General features: G+C 48.4%; 1 protein-coding gene across 1 annotated transcript in view; it reads left to right on the top strand.

Moving 5' to 3' along the window:
• Positions 1 to 17,188, top strand: part of LOC112244515 (adhesion G protein-coupled receptor B1) — an 82,124-nt gene extending 64,936 nt beyond the window's left edge. Inside the window, exons 23-30 of the mRNA XM_042309850.1 lie at positions 179 to 264; positions 10,468 to 10,639; positions 10,910 to 11,005; positions 11,115 to 11,178; positions 12,188 to 12,855; positions 13,672 to 13,707; positions 14,115 to 14,273; positions 15,225 to 17,188. Coding sequence (XP_042165784.1) covers positions 179 to 264; positions 10,468 to 10,639; positions 10,910 to 11,005; positions 11,115 to 11,178; positions 12,188 to 12,855; positions 13,672 to 13,707; positions 14,115 to 14,273; positions 15,225 to 15,419 — 1,476 coding nt within the window. The 3' untranslated portion in view covers positions 15,420 to 17,188. The remainder of the gene's footprint in view (positions 1 to 178; positions 265 to 10,467; positions 10,640 to 10,909; positions 11,006 to 11,114; positions 11,179 to 12,187; positions 12,856 to 13,671; positions 13,708 to 14,114; positions 14,274 to 15,224) is intronic.
• Positions 17,189 to 20,812: the final 3,624 nt, after the last annotated feature.

Here is a 20,812-nt window from a genome sequence, read left to right as displayed (position 1 = left end):
TAGCGTACATACTGCAGGTTTGATATGTAAAGCTATTGTCTTTATGTGTGGAACTGACATAATTCACATGCATGCATCATACTCATTTCTGTAGTCCCATGTCAGACTGACAGAGTGGTTGTAGAGTTGTTCTCTGTGTCTGGCTGCTTCGTTCACATCTCTCTTTTCTCTCTGACAGGTTAACATGGTTATCGGGATTCTCGTATTTAACAAACTGGTGTCCAAAGACGGCATTACTGATATGAAACTGAAGGAGAGGGCAGGGTATGCCTTATCCTACCGCACATCCATCTCACTGGTCCACCAATAACCAGCCTGGGGGCATACGCTTGGGGGTGGGGCTAGCGATGCCATTGGCTCTCGCGTTTAGGACGCAGGAGAAGAAGAAAGAGTCAGATGAGGAAATTGCTGAGTTATTTTTTTTGGAAGACAGAATTTAGAAACGGGAGATAAAAGTTGGGGAATAGGAGCACAGACAAAAGGAGAGAGGGAGAGAGAGAAAGAGAGAGTGGGAGGAGAGATATCTTGAGAGCAGAGAGAGAGAGAGAGAGAGAGGGAGGAGAGATATATTGAGAGCAGAGAGAGAGAGAGGGAGGAGAGATATATTGAGAGCAGAGAGAGAGAGAGGAGATATATTGAGAGCAGAGAGAGAAGGAGGGAGGAAAGATATAGTGAGAGCAGAGAGAGAGAGAGGTGAGATATATTGATAGCAGAGAGAGAGAGAGAGAGAGAGAAAGAGGTGAGATATATTGAGAGCAGAGAGAGAGAGAGGTGAGATATATTGAGAGTAGAGAGAGAGAGAGAGAGAGTGAGAGAAAGAGGTGAGATATATTGAGAGCAGAGAGAGGGAGGGAGGAGAGATATAGTGAGAGCAGAGAGAGAGAGAGGGAGGGAGGAGAGATATATTGAGAGCAGAGAGAGAGAGGGAGGGAGGAGAGATATTTTGAGAGCTGAGAGAGAGAGAAGTGAGATATATTGAGAGTAGAGAGAGAGAGAGAGGTGAGATATATTGAGAGCAGAGAGAGAGAGGTGAGATATATTGAGAGCAGAGAGAGAGAGGTGAGATATATTGAGAGCAGAGAGAGAGAGGTGAGATATATTGAGAGCAGAGAGAGAGAGAGAGAGAGAGGTGAGATATATTGAGAGCAGAGAGAGAGAGAGAGAGGTGAGATATATTGAGAGCAGAGAGAGAGAGAGAGAGAGAGGTGAGATATATTGAGAGCAGAGAGAGAGAGAGAGAGAGAGAGGTGAGATATATTGAGAGCAGAGAGAGAGAGAGAGAGGTGAGAGCGGGGAAATAAAAGGAGCAGATATTGAAAGGAATATGCAGATGTTTTTATAAGACAGACAGTGATCAAGGATTGGAAGATTTGTAGAGGATGAGGTCTGACAGAGAGGCATAGAAGAAGAGAGGAGCGAGGGAGTGTGGGGAGGGAGGGAGATATAAGAAAAGGGAAGATTGGAGTGGTTATCGGACCCTGCCATTAAGAAACAAGATGGCGCATCAGTGCTCATCTCATGGCTATCATATTGGTTTCATTATACTCTGCCATATACTGTATGTTGCTTTTACACATTCACTCAGCTTCTCTTCATTTGCAGGTGTTGCTATATAATGTACATTTCTGTATATCCATCTTTCCCTTTTTTTTTTTTTGGTTGATTGTTTTATAGGGAAGGGGAGCAGGGGCCCTATGGGTATAGAGTAGAGACCTCAGAGATCACTCAAAGCACACGATAATGTCATGTGTTGGATTTATTGTACACCGCTAATGGTGTCTCTATGTCCGTAGAAATTGGTTTATTTTCTGTTGTGTTTGTTAAAAAATGCTACTCGCTATAGTATGAAACATACTCCATCTGATACATCTGTTTTGTTGGAGATGGGGTCTTACCACAGCCATACTACAGCCAAGTTCCTGAGACAGGATGGAAGGTTTTCAACCTTCTTCAACCATGTGTACTTGTCTTAAAGGCTGCTTTGTTTATATTTACTACTGCTACTCAATACAGACAGTAGCATGTGCAGTTCAATACTCGTCAAAGTTGTGAGAGGTCATGACCTTTAGTCCCTATATAACCCCAGGGTTGACCTTTGACCTCTTGGTGACCCCTGCTCCCCCCTTCTCACAGGCTGCTGTTCTGTGCCCTCATTGGCCATAGATAGTACATCCAACTGTATTGTTATTTATTTATGTATTTGTTTTCTCTGAACAACATGTTTGCCTCTGCAATGATCTATTCTTGAACTGTACAAGTTTGTTTTTTGCTGTCTGAAACGTTCTTTTTGAGTTTGCACAGAATCCCCCCTCTCTCTCACTCAGGGCTCCTCCTCTCCAATCAGGAACTCCTCAATCTCAGCTCCCCCTTTCCACCTCGTCACTGATTCGGTAAAACATCTGCCCCTCCCACTGTTGTTGATTTGTATTGGCTATCAGCCCTGCTCATGGCCCACCCACTAAATCTCCTCCCCCTGGCAGTAGCGCTCTCTGATTGGCTTAATATCCCCTCCTTACACTCTGATTGGCTTAATACCCCCTCCTCACACTCCCCTACTAGTAGAATTGTAGAATCTCTTTCCCTGCTGTCAATATCCCAGCTTCCATCTAAAACCAGCTAGACAAGAACTAGATGTATAGAATAACTATAAACATAAACTGCAGTGCAAAATCTAGAACACAGTTGTGATCCATAGTTCTGTTCAAAGTTGTCACATTACTAAGATACAGAATGAATAGTGACAGAAGTATAGGACATGGCACAGAGTATTATATGAAATGGTGTGTATATGTTCGTGTGTGTTTAGATGTGTGAGTGTGTGCTTTGGCCTGTGTGTGTGTGAGCATTCGATTACACAGTGGGTACTGTGGGGAGGGGCAGGGTGGATACGTAGACTGAGAGGTGGAGGGACTGTGGGGAGGGGCAGGGTGGATACGTGGACTGAGAGGTGGAGGGACTGTGGGGAGGGGCAGGGTGGATACGTGGACTGAGAGGTGGAGGGACTGTGGGGAGGGGCAGGGTGGATACGTGGACTGAGAGGTGGAGGGACTGTGGGGAGGGGCAGAGTGGATACGTGGACTGAGAGGTGGAGGGACTGTGGGGAGGGGCATGGACTGAGTGGTGGAGGGGTGGCAGGGTGGACGTGGACTGAGAGGTGGAGGGACTGTGGGGGGGGCAGGGTGGCACTGGAGGGCAGAGTGATACTTGGACGTGGACTGAGAGGTGGAGGGACTGTGGGGGGAGGGGCAGGGTGGCACTGCAGAGGGTGAATACGTGGACTGAGAGGTGGAGGGACTGGACTGAGAGGTGGAGGGGGGGGGCAGGGTGGATACGTGGACTGAGAGGTGGAGGGACTGTGGGGAGGGGCAGAGTGGATACGTGGACTGAGAGGTGGAGGGACTGTGGGGGGAGGGGCAGGGTGGATGGGGGACATGGACTGAGTGGTGGAGGGACTGTGGGGAGGGGCAGGGTGGATACGTGGACTGAGAGGTGGAGGGACTGTTGGGAGGGGCAGGGTAGATGGAGGGACGTGGACTGAGAGGTGGAGGGACTGTGGGGAGGGGCAGGGTGGATACTTGGACTGAGAGGTGGAGGGACTGTGGGGAGGGGCAGGGTGGATACATGGACTGAGAGGTGGAGGGACTGTGGGGGGGGGCAGGGTGGCACTGCAGAGTGAATACGTGGACTGAGAGGTGGAGGGACTGTGGGGAGGGGCAGGGTGGATACGTGGACTGAGAGGTGGAGGGACTGTGGGGGGGAGGGGCAGAGTGGATACATGGACTGAGAGGTGGAGGGACTGTGGGGAGGGGCAGAGTGGATACGTGGACTTAGAGGTGGAGGGACTGGGGGAGGGGCAGGGTGGATACGTGGACTGAGAGGTGGAGGGACTGTGGGGACTGGACTGACAGGTGGAGGGAGGGGCAGGGTAGATACGTGGACTGAGAGGTGGAGGGACTGTGGGGAGGGGCAGGGTGGATACATGGACTGAGTGGTGGAGGGACTGTGGGGAGGGGCAGGGTGGATACGTGGACTGAGAGGTGGAGGGACTGTTGGGAGGGGCAGGGTAGATACATGGACTGAGAGGTGGAGGGACTGTGGGGGGGAGGGGCAGGGTGGATACTTGGACTGAGAGGTGGAGGGACTGTGGGGAGGGGCAGGGTGGATACATGGACTGAGAGGTGGAGGGACTGTGGGGGGGGCAGGGTGGCACTGCAGAGTGAATACGTGGACTGAGAGGTGGAGGGACTGTGGGGGAGGGGCAGGGTGGATACGTGGACTGAGAGGTGGAGGGACTGTGGGGAGGGGCAGAGTGGATACGTGGACTGAGAGGTGGAGGGACTGTGGGGAGGGGCAGAGTGGATACGTGGACTGAGAGGTGGAGGGACTGTGGGGAGGGGCAGGGTGGATACGTGGACTGAGAGGTGGAGGGACTGTGGGGAGGGGCAGGGTGGATACGTGGACTGAGAGGTGGAGGGACTGTGGGGAGGGGCAGGGTGGATACGTGGACTGAGAGGTGGAGGGACTGTGGGAAGGGGCAGGGTGGATACGTGGGCTGAGAGGTGGAGGGACTGTGGGGAGGGGCAGGGTGGATACGTGGACTGAGAGGTGGAGGGACTGTGGGGAGGGGCAGGGTGGATACGTGGACTGAGTGGTGGAGGGACTGTGGGGAGGGGCAGGGTGGATACGTGGACTGAGAGGTGGAGGGACTGTTGGGAGGTGGGGGCAGGGTGGATACGTGGACTGAGTGGTGGAGGGACTGTGGAGGGACTGTGGGGAGGGGCAGGGTGGATACGTGGACTGAGTGGTGGAGGGACTGTGGGGAGGGGCAGGGTGGATACGTGGACTGAGAGGTGGAGGGACTGTTGGGAGGGGCAGGGTAGATATGTGGACTGAGAGTTGGAGGGACTGTGGGGAGGGGCAGCGTGGATACATGGACTGAGAGGTGGAGGGACTGTGGGGAGGGGCAGGGTGGCACTGCAGAGTGAATACGTGGACTGAGAGGTGGAGGGACTATGGGGAGGGGCAGAGTGGATACGTGGACTGAGAGGTGGAGGGACTGTGGGGAGGGGCAGGGTGGCACTGCAGAGTGGATACGTGGACTGAGAGGTGGAGGGACTGTGGGGGGGGTGGATACGTGGACTGAGAGGTGGGGGCAGGGTGGCACTGCAGAGTGGATACGTGGACTGAGAGGTGGAGGGACTGTGGGGAGGGGCACATGGGTGGGACTGCAGAGTGGATACGTGGACTGAGAGGTGGAGGGACTGTGGAGGGACTGTGGGGGGCAGGGTGGCTGAGAGGTGGAGGGACTGCAGAGTGGATACGTGGACTGAGAAGTGGATGGGACTGTGGGGAGGGGCAGGGTGGCACTGCAGAGTGGATACGTGGACTGAGAGGTGGAGGGACTGTGGGGAGGGGCAGGGTGGCACTGCAGAGTGGATACGTGGACTGAGAAGTGGAGGGACTGTGGGGAGGGAGGGGCAGTGGTGGACTGCAGAGTGGATACGTGGACTGAGAGGTGGAGGGGACTGTGGGGAGGTGGAGGGACTGGGTGGATACGTGGACTGAGAGGTAGAGGGACTGTGGGGAGGGGCAGGGTGGATACGTGGACTGAGAGGTGGAGGGACTGTGGGGAGAGGCAGAGTGGATACGTGGACTGAGGTGGAGGGACTGTGGGGAGGGGCAGGGTGGCACTGCAGAGTGGATACGTGGACTGAGAAGTGGAGGGACTGTGGGGGGGAGGGGCAGGGTGGCACTGCAGAGTGGATACGTGGACTGAGGTGGAGGTGCAGAGAGAGTGGACTGTGGAGGGGGGGAGGGGCAGAGTGGATACGTGGACTGAGAGGTGGAGGGACTGTGGGGGGGGAGGGGCAGGGTGGCACTGCAGAGTGGATACGTGGACTGAGAAGTGGAGGGACTGTGGGAGGGGCAGGGTGGCACTGCAGAGTGGATACGTGGACTGAGAGGTGGAGGGACTGTGGGGAGGGGCAGGGGTGGCACTGCAGAGTGGATATGTGGACTTAGAGGTGGAGGGACTGTTGGGAGGGGCAGGGTGGATACGTGGACTGAGAGGTAGAGGGACTGTGAGGAGGGGCAGGGTGGATACGTGGACTGAGAGGTAGAGGGACTGTGGGGAGGGACAGGGTGAATACGTGGACTGAGAGGTGGAGGGACTGTTGGGAGGAGCAGGGTGGATACGTGGACTGAGAGGTAGAGGGACTGTGGGGAGGGGCAGGGTGGATACGTGGACTGAGAGGTAGAGGGACTGTGGGGAGGGGCAGGGTGGCACTGCAGAGTGGATACGTGGAAAACAGAAGTGTGTTAGCCTCTTTGCCCCCTCGCCTTTCAATACCTAACATGTTTAATCAAGATAATTAATGATTGCTAGATGGTGTGCCTAATTAGGCACGGTATACTGTCGCTCTGCTCTCTCATATCTCAGAGATTTAGATGTACACCTGCTGCCTGGTGAGGCTCTCTCTCACTTTTCTCCACCCCTAAAATTAGAGACTAATTGGAGGGGAAAATGGAAACAGACAGGAGAGTAGAGGACAAGACAGGAGAGAAGAGGAAAGGCCAACTGTAAAGCCATCCAGGCAGAGCTGGTGGGGTGTACTGTTTCCTCCTTCCTCCTTCCAGGAAGTGTTAGCACTGTGTTAGGAGGTTGCTGTTCAGTTACTTTAACCCTAGTTGTCACTATACAGACTGGCTCCTCCCAGGCTCACTGGAAAAAAGTGGCAATTGTTACAGAGTGGACGATCCAAGTGAAAGAAATACCAGTAAACTGGGTAAGCTTTGTACCCTTGTTGGTCGACTGGGAACCACAGGATATCACATATCGAATCTCTTCTACCCACATTGTTGAGACAGAACAACAAAGTGAGCATTAAGCTGAAGAGTATTGCTTGTTTGATTGAAGACCTGGATTTTATTTGAGCAGGTCTATGTGTCTCTGTGTATATGGGAGTTTCCTACTCAGCTTCATTCTCTCTCACTGAACTCTCTCTGTCGTCTACACATCATAAAGACGAGGGAAATGGTGTTGTATTTCAAAAGCTACTGATTGCTTTTTAATATCACAGCCTATGGCTGAAGGGGGGGGGGGGTATTGGTTGTATAGCCCTTTTACTTGAAATGGAATTTCTTATAATGTGATTTTTAATCCATCTGTCCAGCGGCTATATGGAATCAAAGGTTTAATTGTTGTTTTGCGAGCGGCCATTTTGTGACACTGTTCTTCTCGAACTCTGTTTCTTCTAGATGTGTGTTTCTTGTGGGAGTATTTTAATATAATGAAGCAGCTTTCAAGCCATTGTGTTGAAGTATGGATGGACAGTTTATTGTTGCATCACGTCCTGATAATAATCTCAGTAATCACATACCCTCTCGTGTATTATTTCTCAGACAGTATGTCATCCATGATGAAGAGGCATTGTAGAGATTGTACTGTGTCTCTTACTTCCAGCCAGGCATCCAGGCAGAGCGAGGCAGGCCACAGCCACACTGGGCTTTGTGATGTGATGAGAGGAGATTAGATGACAGCACAGACACTGGAGAAGTGGGGTGACACAGAAATAGACTGCTAGATGGGAACTGTGATGATTCTCTACAGTATTCGTGGATTACAGTACCAGTGGAGAAACAGCTTCTCAGGAAATCTTTAGAATTCATTGTCTGTCATTTGTGTTGTTCAAATGCAGCCATGCAGAAACACACACTCATACATACACACATTCACATATGTACACCTGGTAATGAACAGGCGTAAAAACACACTGTTCATTTGTTAATTGGCGATATAGGCTAAGAGTCCTGTCACGACTCACTACTTTGAGTTCATAGTTCATTGTTTGTGCGTGCATGTGTTTGAGTGTTACTTTGTGTGTGTATGTGTGTGTGTACATGCCTACATGTGTGTGTGTGTGTGTGTGTACATGTGTGTGTGCGTGAGAGCCTTAGCAGGGTGTTCAGTAATGCCTGTATAAAGTAATCAGTCTGACCAGTGAGGCGTAGGGAGAAATAACCAGGGGTGAAAATATTCACATCAATTACATTTAGAAAGCTAAATAAACAACGCAATTGAGACTCAAAGCATCAATAGGCACATGAAGTGTCTCTAATTAGACATTTGCATTATTCATTTATAAGAATACCATCATTATCTAGTTGAATGCATATAAATGAAGGATTCAACAATGTGAATAATAAGATGAAGAAAGGAAATATAATGTGTATTCATGCCAGTGCACATACAGGTGCCTGGCCAATAAGAATCAGACCTGCACAAGTATCTCTCTTTTTACATGTTGGTCATTTAGCAGACATTTATCCAGAGTGACTTACAGGAGCAATTAGGTTTAAGTGCCTTGCTCGAGGGCACATTGGCAGTTTTCACCTAGTCAGCTCAGGGATTCGAACCAGCAACCTATACGGTTACTGGCCCAACCTCTGAACCGCTAGGCTACCTTAACCACTTATGAATCATATTTTGAATCACTAGTTTGAGCGACATCATGTGCAACAGTGTCACTGCACTTTTCTGCACAGACTCAAGATGATTAGAATAATGTCGGAACGCAATAGTGCCTTTGTTGACTTGATTATCCCACTCACTCTGTGCTGGTTAGGATCCCCTATACGTTTGTTGTGTTCACATATTAGGAGCAGTGATCAATCATTGAGGAATAAATCAGCCCTTAGTGACATATCCACCCATGTGGTTGTGTATCTTGTCCGGCTCAGCCCCGACACATACCCCTTAGCCCTGAGAGAGAGAGAGAGAGAGAGAGCTAGAGAGAGAGAGGGAACTGTGACTCACTCTGAGTGTAAGTGTGTGTGTGTGTGTGTGTGTATGTGTGTGTGTGTGTATTTGTATCTGTGTGTATTATGTTACAGCGTGTGTTAATTTGACTACTTTGCAGTCAGATGACAGTACCACTGTACAATATGACGCTCAAATGTGCCAAGTGCGGAGTTATCTCGTCGGCTGACGTTTCTACCACAGCTACCAGTAACGCCATGTTAGTCCTGCTAATTATTTACCCACATATTCTATACTGCTTTCTTTACCTCTGTTTCCTTTAACTTGATATGCCTCCTCTACTTCCTCCTCCTCTTGTTTATATCTTTTTGTTTCCCCCCCTTTTCGTTCCCTCTCTTCCCCTGTACTCTCGCTGAGAATCATTGGGAATTAGTTCTCCAGTGCTGTTCTTGTAAGTGTGTGTGTGTGTGTGTGTGTGTGTGTGTGTGTGTGTGTGTGTGTGTGTGTGTGTGTGTGTGTGTGTGTGTGTGTGTGTGTGTGTGTGTGTGTGTGTGTGTGAATCACAGACTGCAGAAAAACAGCTTTAATATAGGCCAGAGTGAAAGTGCAAGGCTCAGTGGCTTTCAGCTATGTAATGCCCCCAGGCTATGGATGGATACAGTAACTCTACATCTGTATCGGCATGGAGGAGGTTGTCACGGGCAGTGCACTTGACTTATCAATTAGTGTGTGTGTGTGTGTGCGTGTGTGTGTGCGTGCGTGCGTGCGTGTGCGTGTGTGTGTGTGCGCGCGTGTGCGTGTATGTGTGTGCGCGCGTGTGCGTGTGTGTGTGTGCGCGCGCGCTTTGGGTTTCTGTTGCCAGGCCTGACGTGTAGCTATATTTTATGTCATGTGTTATTCAGTGGGAGTATGTCTGAATGCTTGGATCTGTTTTAAACAACACCTAGAAACCTTTCATTCCATCAACTCAGGACAGAGTTAACAGGTGGACATGTGAAACAAAGACTCTGAAGAGTTGAGGAGTTAGGGAAAGAAATACACATGTTGATAAAGGAGAGAGAGACATTGTCCTGTAGGAACATATGGACCAGAAGACAAGTCCCTGTCCACTTAATCACACCTCTGCCCTCTGCCTCTTGTGTTTGTCTTTATGTTCTGTTTCTTTGCTTCATTTCACTTTTGTTCCTCCTTTACTCACCTCAGCTCCTCCTTTTCCTGTTGCTCTTGGTTTCATATGTTTTATTGACACATCCTAAACGTACATGCATATTGTATGTGTCAGTTATGGAACATATATTTCAATTGATTATGGATGTGTGTTTTTGTGTGTGATATTAGCATATGTACAGTAGCTACTGTAAGTATATTTAAAACATCAAGCTATGTACCTATACCTTGTTATAGGTTTTATTATACTGTACATAATGCCATAATGTCATTTCAACAACAAGGGCAACATGCAGTACATAGATGCCTTTTTTAGGAGTAGATATTGTATGTATTACATTTGACATGCTTCTATTGTAATTAGAAATATACATGTAGTTTTTAGTATCATTGAATCCCATGTCAAACAAGTAAATCATTGAAAATCGTATTAAATAGAGACAGTTGTTTTCCAGGAGTGTAGTCTTTCCCTCTTTGTGTATCTTCTACTGACTGTAGTTCTGACCCTGGCCTTGGGCTGCTGTTCCCCTCCCATCCTCCAGGGCGTCACTGTGGAGCTCCTGTGTGGTTCTGCCTCTCCTGGCCCTCACCTGGATGTCTGCTGTCCTGGCCATCACCGACCGCCGCTCCTCCCTCTTCCAGATCCTGTTCGCTGTGTTTGATTCACTGGAAGGCTTCGTCATCGTCATGGTGCATTGCATCCTGCGCCGAGAGGTACATCATTCTTTACCCTGTTGTCACTCTGACACATTTCACCTTGATGATACTCTGTCTCCTACTCTTTTTTTATTCATTATTATTCAAAAAAATGTATTGGTTGGTGTGTTCTGTGCTCCACTAGGAGCTAAAAGGGAAAAGTTGATTAAGTAAACTAAGTCATTGGTTGTTTTGAGGGTGATGTGGAGGGGAGGAGGATGAGCAGAGAAAAATCTGACCGTGACATTGAAAGGTCATGACCTCTGTGTTTATGATGGTGTACTGTAGGTTCAAGAGGCAGTGAAGTGTCGGGTAGTGGACCGCCAGGAGGACGGGAATGGAGACTCAGGGGGATCTTTCCAGAACGGACACGCTCAGCTTATGGTAGTACCAATGGAACGTTATTCTTCATCTTAAACAATGTCTAATGTACTTGATATGTATTACAGGCTCTTTGTTAACAGGTTTTCTCTACATTTCTTTTCTTCGTTAGACTGATTTCGAGAAAGACGTCGACATGGCTTGCAGAGGAGGTAAGAGTACCGGCAAAAAAAAGAGTGAGTTTATGCAGGGTGTCCGTCTGTCTGCCTGACTGTCTGACCGTCTGTATGTCCGTCTGTCTGTCTGTCTGACCCTATACAACTCTCTTTATGCATGTGGATATTTCTTTGAGTTCTGTCATTAAAAAGTTGCACCTGCTTTTCCCTGTCTGCTGTACGCGTATTGTGTTTTAGCAGCACCCTCCCATTCCACAGCAGCCGCCCCTTATGAAGCACAAAACACTGTTTTGACATGAGATGCACCACATTACTGCAGCATAACGCAATTTAGCCCAGCCATTTGGCAATAGGGTGGTGGTGTGTGAACGAGTGCGGAGCAGTAATATGAGGATAAATAGTGTTGTCTGAGTCTCCCACATCTTCCCCCACATCCACCGGCAGGCGGGCCGGCCGTGCTATAATTATGTACCGACCAACAGTGCAGCATCAGATAGAGGCTCTCCTCTGGTGTCCGTTGGGAGCGGACGGAAATCTGATTATCTCCCGAGAGGATATCAGGAAAAGCATCTGGAGCAGAAACGCCATTGAGACGCGAGACACAGCAGACAAGCCCACTGAAGGGGGAGATGGAATATAAGAGGAGTGAAATGACTTTTTCTTTGTGTGAGTGTGTGTGGAGCGGTGGGATCTGGAGAGTGATTGTAAGATATTTTCTCATGCTGACAGGAAGTTGTCTGATGCTGTTGTCTAGCCCTGTGCTCAATAGTGAGATGCACACCACAGCAAGCCAGCAGTTGCAGTGAAACAGGGTCACGGCGTAATCTTCAAGCTAATGATCAGAAGTTCAAGGAAGGCAGTGTAGTCACTCGTTAAATCAACAGTGGGAAGGTTTGCACTCATTCTATAGCATGTCCAAGTCTGGGCATCTTGAGAGTCACCCTCTCTTTATCTCTGAGTTTTGCGTCCTCTCAAATCTCTCTCTCTCTCTGTTGCCCTCCCTCCCTCCCTCCCTCCCTCCCTCCCTCCCTCCCTCCCTCCCTCCCTCCCTCCCTCCCTCCCTCCCCAGGTACTCTGAAGCGTTCCTCTCTCCAGGGTGATGAGAAGACATCCTCCCAGCCCCTGACCCTTCAGAAGGGCTCTAACTTCAACACCATGCCTGCCAGTATGGCCAAGGTCCACCTCCAGAATGTGGCAGACTACCCCAGTCATACTCTCACCCTGCGCAGGGAGAAGGGTGGCGCCACCAAGGGCATCAGCACCGAGCTGCCGGGAGCCAAGTCCATCTACATCTGTGACGGGGAGCTCTTTAAACAGCTGGATGGGGAGCTGTCTCCACAGGGGACAGGGGAGGCCGGGGGGCCTGAGGGCACAGGGTACATCATCCTGCCTAACAACAACAACACTGGCACCCTGGGGCGGCCCGGAAAGGGCAGCAAGGAGGACACGACGGCCAAGTACAACATCAGCATCGAGCAGCAGATGCCCCAGACCAGGCTCATCCACCTGGCCAACTCGGCGGGGGTGGAGGGCGTCCCGGGTTTCGCGCTGAAGAGCCTGCCTGCAGACCTGGTCAGTGTCTCCTGCTCAGAGAGGGAGTCGCCCGTCCACAACATGCAGAACGTCTCCGGAGAATCCCACATGACCAACAGCATGTGTGAACAGGGTGATTCTGGGAACTCTGGAATGATGTCCAAGAGCGAGACCGTGTCCACGCTCTCCATGAGCTCCCTGGAGGTAAGACACACACACACACAACCGCATGTTTTCACCATATGACTTGGGAAGGAGATGGGACAGCTTGATCAAAGAAAATATCAGAAACTAACCAGTGCTCTTTACTGTCAATATGTGGTGGTACTGTATTCATGGCGTAGGGTTTCTGTTGAGATATCTTTATAGTCGCTATCCTTTTCTGTGTGGTAACAGCACTGCAGTGGCAACATGTACGGAAATATCCCTATCTCGCCTGGCTCGACAGAACACCTAGATCTTTAAAAAGGTCAGGTTTTAGTATTCTCTCCTTGACTGGGCCAGTCCAGTAGGGGAGCACAAACTCAGACTGCTACACTGACCAGCACACACCCACGCACAGCTAGTCGTGCCAAGCCAGCCAGTCAGATAGGCAGCCAGTCAGATAGGCAACCAGTCAGACCTCTCAGCCTGCTGGTGTCTTTTCACCTCAGGGCCAAACTCGCTCCCCTCCCAAAATGCTGTTCATGCAAGGTTGCAGCTGCCAGGGCAACCAACAACCAAGCAGCCTGAAGGTCAGGCCTTTCTTTTTCTGCTCGCTAACAAAGGTCACGCGATCACAAGCTGTTTACTGCGAGGATTCACGCCAATGGGGTCAGGATTAAGCAACATGGACGCTCAGTTTGTCATGAGTCACTGTTTCCACTGAGAAACTGTCTCAGTCTTTTTAACTGATTTGAAACTAACAGTGAAACAGTGAAATGCTGAGGAAGACATCACCATTTTGTCTAGTCAGACTCACACAGCATAATGATGATAGCAGAATGTATCTTTTAATCTTTCCCTCTTGTCTTTCTCCAGAGACGAAAATCTCGCTATGCGGAGCTGGACTTTGAGGTAATTTCAGACTTCTGCATTTCTTCTGAAATAATGTCTTGACGATTTGACAAACTGTCTCTAATGTCTCAATTCTGCTTCCAAAAATCCACTAGAATTGACATAATCCCCTTTTCTTTACAATTATGGTGCATGGGACTGCATAGCAGATCATATACAGTACTCTATCTAAGCTTTGTAGACATCTCTGGTGGATGGGAGCTAAATTAAGGATTTTCCTTTGATGGTAGTTTTTTATGTGGTTGGTCCGTGTAGAAAATTTTGCACAAGCTATGTTGTTGTTTAAGGAGGATTGATGTTTTTTTCTCTGTTCATACCAAAGTATTACCATGGTATATAACACACTGTGTAGATGTTGATGGTGGATAAATGGGTGGTTGGTTTTCCTGTGTGATTGTCCCATGTAGAAGATCATGCACACACGGAAGCGTCACCAGGACATGTTCCAGGACCTGAACAGGAAGATCCACAGTGCAGACCAGGACAGGGCGTCTCCGCCTGGCGATGGGAAGGCAGGGAAGAGGTGGAGTGTGTCCTCAGCAGGCAGCGACAAGACCATCATGAGTGTACGAAACTCTTGTCTCTCACTCTTATCTCTTTCCCTCTCTGTCTGACTCCCTCTCTCTTTCTGACTCCCGCTCTCTTTCTTCCCCTTCTCTACCTCTACCTCTCTCTTCCCCTTCTCTACCTCTACCTCTACCTCTCTCTTCCCCTTCTCTACCTCTCTCTTCCCCTTCTCTACCTCCACCTCTACATATCTGTTCCCCTTCTCTACCTCTACCTCTACCTCTCTCTTCCCCTTCTCTACCTCTCTCTTCCCCTTCTCTACCTCTACCTCTACATATCTGTTCCCCTTCTCTACCTCTACCTCTCTCTTCCCCTTCTCTACCTCTACCTCTCTTCCCCTTCTCTACCTCTACCTCTCTTCCCTTTCTCTACCTCTACCTCTCTCTTCCCCTTCTCTACCTCTCCCCCTCTCTCTTACATATCTGTTCCCCTTCTCTACCCTACCTCTCTTCCCCTTCTCTACCTCTCTTCTTCCCCTTCTCTATCTGTTCCCCTCTCTACCTCTCTCTTCCCCTTCCCTTCTCTCCCCTCTCTACCCTCTCTTCCCCTTCTCTTCCCCTCTACCTCCTCTCTCTTCCCCTTCTCTACCTCTACCTCTACATATCTGTTCCCCTTCTCTACCTCTACCTCTCTCTTCCCCTTCTCCCTCTCGTCCCCTTCTCAACCTCTACCTCTCTCTTCCCCTTCTCTACCTCTACCTCTCTCTTCCCCTTCTCTACCTCTCTCTTCCACTTCTCTACCTCTCTCTTCCACTTCTCTACCTCTACCTCTCTCTTCCCCTTCTCTACCTCTCTCTTCCCCATCTCTACACCTCTCTCTCTCTCTCTCTCTCTGTCTCCTCTCTGTCTGTCTCCTCTCTCTCTCTGTCTGCATGTCTCTTGCCCTTTGATGATTTGGTCTGTTCTCTGGTTCACCTATTCTCCTCTCCTGCCCCTCCCTCTATCCAACAGGACAAGCAGCAGACACCCAGTAAGAGAGCCTGGGAGGGCATCAGGAAGACCCAATCTCCCCCGTCGTGGATGAGGAAGGACCTGGAGCCCTTGGCGGCCTCTCCCCTGGAGCTGCAGAACGTGGAGTGGGAGAAGGCCAGCGCCACCATCCCTCTGGTGGGACAGGAGCTCATGGACCTGCAGACAGAGGTGTGAGACTGAGACAGAGAGACAGACGGAGAGAGAGCAGCCAACCCCGTCCCCCAGCCCAGCTCTCAGACAGACAGACAGACAGACACCTTCCCTTCCCACAGCTCCACATCTCAATCTCACTCTAAGAACCAATGACCAACGAAACGGGCAGGGGTGAGAGAGAGAGAGAGAGAGAGAGAGAGAGAGAGAGAGAGAGAGAGAGAGAGAGAGAGAGAGAGAGAGAGAGAGAGAGAGAACAATGGCCTGTTAAATGGGGGAGAAGAGAACAGGTGTGCAGTGCATTTTGTTATATTTTCTTATTGCTGCTGGAATCAGTTTTTTGTTTACTATGTCAGACAGTCATATATCTGTTCTGTTATTATCCACATTATTACTTCACTGGACACATGCTTGAGTCCCTCTCTCCTCCTGGTAGATCTCCGTGGATGGTTAGCCAGTTTGGCAGTTGGGTGGTGTAGGTAGTGTAGGTTAAAAGGACAGACTGCAACTGCCTATGGACTCTTCACCAGCCTGCTAACAGATCACCTGGACCAGCCATACAGTTCATGTTCCAACCAAGCCTTTAGGCAATGGACCTGGTCTGGACAAGACCTTCACCCAACATACAGTACATGTTCCAACCAAACTACATGTCCAGTACATGTCCCAAACACGCCTAGGCAGTGGAGGAGGCAGACTGCTGGACCATAACCATGTGCCTCTCCATGCCAACTAAGAGCCCCCCCCCACCCTCCACTGCACTGTCAGACAGAGTCCACACCCCCTTGACCGGAAGGGAGCAGATCGATGACATCAGCCAGCCAAAAGGGTGGAAAACCCTTCCATTGGTGGGTACCATAGTGACATCAGCATAGACCAACAAGAATGAGATATCTCATTTGCGGATGCCCTTAATGACATGACTGAAAGCCAAGATGGCCATATCTCATTGGTGGAAGCCTCTATGACCTCAGCAGAAGCCAAGGAAACACTGTTTTGATTGGTTGACTGATTGCTTGATGTACGAGCAGGCTTGGTACATTTGTGGCAAATTTAATTCTGCTTGTTCGGCAAATGCAGGTGGTAAAAAATGAAGGACACACGTGTCACAAAGTATATAAAGAATTATGCTTAATATTGACAATGGAAATGAATAAATATAAAAATATATATGATAAATACTGTATAGGACATGACAGAGGTTGTGACTGCAGTATGGGGTTAGGATTAGTTGCACACAGAGAAAGCACAAGGCTCTTTTGGAGTCCTGTTGTACAGCAATGTAATTACTTCAACAGAGTTCTACAGAATGAATTTTAGCCTATAAATATCTTTCTTACTGTGCTTGGGGATTATTGTTGTCATTATTATAATTATGACCATGATTATTCAGATTACATCTGCGTCCGAAATGGCATCCTATTCCCTACGTAGTGCACTGCTTTTGACCAGGTCAAATGACAGGAATTAACACCAGGTTAAAAGTAGTGCGCTATATAGGGAATAGGGTGCCATTTCGAACACATATTATGATTCCCCTCCCATCCTTTTCAGGGTACTGGAATATGAGTGTTCTGTAACTCCATGTAACAGTGTGTGTTTTGGTATCACTGACTGTCACTCCCTCCTCAGATCTGTACCTGTCTGACATGAACCCTGACCTCTGTCCCCTGACCTTTAACCTCCACCGCCCCCTCCTTTTTAGTTCACTGGGGTTGACTCTTTGTTAATGTACAGTTTTCAGAGCACAAAATGAATGTGTCATATTTCTAATAAAAATATATCTATATAATAAACTATCTGTTGTCCTGGTGCATTTGTACTGCCAATATACAATTCCATATGTCAGCATCGCACCCCCCAACGTCTTAAACGAGAGAGAGAGAGAGAGAGAGAGAGAGAGAGAGAGAGAGAGAAAAAAAAAGGGAAAAAAGTAATCTCCCTATTCCCCTATCGTTTTTCTACTGTATGTTTTAAAAATATTCCATAAATTTACTTGGAAAATGTTTTTCCCATAATGTATATGTCAAAGCACAAGGCATCCGACCCAATTACCTGGAGGATGATTGAGGGCTCGAACTGTGTGTTTGTGTGCGTGTTTATGTGTGTGTGTGTGTGCACGTTCGTCCATGTGTGTGTGCTCGTGCTTCCGCTTGTGTGTGAGATTAGAAATGGGAAGGCGTGTGGCTGTAATGACCTAAGCATTATTTACAGCCCCTGAACAGACACCCAATCTGGACAGCAAGACGCTCGCTCGGCTAATAAAGATTTAACTGCTCGTAAAATAGCCCAGGCAAATAAAAATGATGTGTGTTATTATTAGATTTAAGGAATATATCAACGGTGGAGGCACTAAGGTTCAGAGTGCTGAGGAAATACTATCCAGCACAAACAGAGGATATTACTCCATGTCACTGCAGAGCTGCTAAATGTCCTCACCCTAATTATTGGGCTATCATTTATTCATTCATTTATTCACAATGGATCAACTTCAGACATTTTAAGTGCGGCAAATCCAATGTAAAGGGTTTTAGGGGCCTACTGTACAATACAGGAATGTTTAAAAGGTATGCTGGACTGCTGGACTACCCACAAGTTATCTCTTAGGAAAATAAGGAGTTGCATCAAACTATAAACACAAAAGTCATTAACATTTGACCTGCTATAAGTACTTTGGACAGGCTTTATCAATCTAAATGTTACCAAGGAACAGAGGCCCAGAACCCAGGTGGTGTAGGAGTTGTTCCCCTCTATGCAGAGGTTTGTTCTCCAACCCCTACACTCCCTACATCCTCCACTTCTCCACTCAGATCGAGGAGGCCAGCGGCACAATGGACCAAACTCAATGAAACACTAAAGAACAACATCTGGCCTTCCACACACAGACAACAAACCACTGGGCATTGTTCCGCTCCCTGATTCTCTTCTGTTTTAGCTTGGTGTTTAAAAAAGTATATTTAGAGTGAGACTCTTCATCTGGAATCTGGAGTTTTGTCTCCCTCCTCACCCGTGGCACAGATGATGTTTTATTTGTGTTTTTCAGAACAGGGAATGTATGCGCAGCAGTGTCACAGGGACTCAGAGAGAAGCTGGCACTGATTTAGGCTGCCAGGGTCCAACAGCCAACCTACCACAAAGCCCTTGGCTGGGTGTGTGTGTGTGCGCACATGCGTGTGTGTTACACACTGACTCACCTTCCTCTCTCCTCTCATCTCCTCTCTCATTCACAGACAAGCCAACCTCTCTTCTTACGTAACCACCCTACCAGTCCTGGCTCAAAGTGCAGTGAACAGGTTCTCTAAGTATTACAACCCCTACAAATGACTCTGCTAGACCTTCGCTGGTCCCATATACACATTAGAATGCCTCCAACGATCCAGCGTGAGCCGCAGTCTTGTTAGAAACCTATAGTACCCATCATTAGCGTCCATCCATAGATATTAGCCTCACATTGTACTTTAGGCAGCAGACATTAGGTTCAAATTAAGACTCATTATGAAAGAGACTGTCATTAGGTTTAATGAGGATCAAATGACAGGAGTTAACACTGGCCGCCTATGGACTCAGAGGGCTCCATCCTCACTGAGGCCAGCGGAAAAGCTACAGGAGAGAGTGATTAGAAGAGCTGGAGGAGAGGAGAGAGGGAATGGAAGAGCTGGAGGAGAGGAGAGGAGAGAGGGAGTAAACCTTCAAGCTGCATACTGGACCCTATTCCAACTAAACTACTGAAAGAGCTGCTTCCTGTGCTTGGCCCTCCTATGTTGAACATAATAAACGGCTCTCTATCCACCGGATGTGTACCAAACTCACTAAAAGTGGCAGTAATAAAGCCTCTCTTGAAAAAGCCAAACCTTGACCGAGAAAATACGAAAAACTATCGGCCTATATCGAATCTTCCATTCCTCTCAAAATTGTTTGAAAAGGCTGTTGCGCAGCAACTCACTGCCTTCCTGAAGACAAACAATGTATACAAAATGCTTCAGTCTGGTTTTAGACCCCATCATAGCACTGAGACTGCACTTGTGAAGGTGGTAAATTACCTTTTAATGGCATCAGACCGAGGCTCTGCATCTGTCCTCGTGCTCCTAGACCTTAGTGCTGCTTTTGATACCATCGATCACCACTTTCTTTTGGAGAGATTGGAAACCCAAATTGGTCTACATGGACAAGTTCTGACCTGGTTTAGATCTTATCTGTCGGAAAGATATCAGTTTGTCTCTGTGAATGGTTTGTCCTCTGACAAATCAACTGTAAATTTCGGTGTTCCTCAAGGTTCCGTTTTAGGACCACTATTGTTTTCACTATATATTTTACCTCTTGGGGATGTCATTCGAAAACATAATGTTAACTTTCACTGCTATGCGGATGACACACAGCTGTACATTTCAATGAAACATGGTGAAGCCCCAAAATTGCCCTCGCTAGAAGCATGTGTTTCAGACATAAGGAAGTGGATGGCTGCAAACTTTCTACTTTTAAACTCGGACAAAACAGATATGCTTGTTCTAGGTCCCAAGAAACAAAGAGATCTTCTGTTGAATCTGACAATTAATCTTAATGGTTGAACAGTCATCTCAAATAAAACTGTGAAGGACCTCGGCGTTACTCTGGACCCTGATCTCTCTTTTGAAGAACATATCAAGACTGTTTCAAGGACAGATTTTTTCCATCTACGTAACATTGCAAAAATCAGAAACTTTCGGTCCAAAAATGATGCAGAAAAATTAATCCATGCTTTTGTCACTTCTAGGTTAGACTACTGCAATGCTCTACTTTCCGGCTACCCTGTTAAAGCACTAAATAAACTTCAGTTAGTGCTAAATACGGCTGCTAGAATCCAGACTAGAACCAAAAAATTTGATCATATTACTCCAGTGCTAGCCTCCCTACACTGGCTTCCTGTCAAGGCAAGGGCTGATTTCAAGGTTTTACTGCTAACCTACAAACCATTACATGGGCTTGCTCCTACCTATCTCTCTAATTTGGTCCTGCTGTACATACCTACACGCAGGCCTCCTAATTGTCCCTAGAATTTCTAAGCAAACAGCTGGAGGCAGGGCTTTCTCCTATAGAGCTCCATTTTTATGGAATGGTCTGCCTACCCATGTGTGAGACGCAAACTCGGTCTCAACCTTTAAGTCTTTACTGAAGACTCATCTCTTCAGTGGGTCATATGATTGAGTGTAGTCTGGCCCAGGAGAACGAAGGTGAACGGAAAGGCTCTGGAGCAACGAACCGCCCTTGCTGTCTCTGCCTGGCCATTTCCCCTCTTTCCACTGGGTTTCTCTGCCTCTAACCCTATTACAGGGGCTGAGTCACTGGCTTACTGGGGCTCTTTCAAACCATCTCTAGGAGGGGTGCGCCACTTGAGTGGGTTGAGTCACTGATGTGATCTTCCTGTCTGGGTTGGCGCCCCC

This window comes from Oncorhynchus tshawytscha, linkage group LG03, assembly GCF_018296145.1.
Source record: "Oncorhynchus tshawytscha isolate Ot180627B linkage group LG03, Otsh_v2.0, whole genome shotgun sequence".
Taxonomy (NCBI): Eukaryota; Metazoa; Chordata; class Actinopteri; order Salmoniformes; family Salmonidae; genus Oncorhynchus; species Oncorhynchus tshawytscha.
This window is presented reverse-complemented; position numbering and strand designations above follow the sequence as displayed.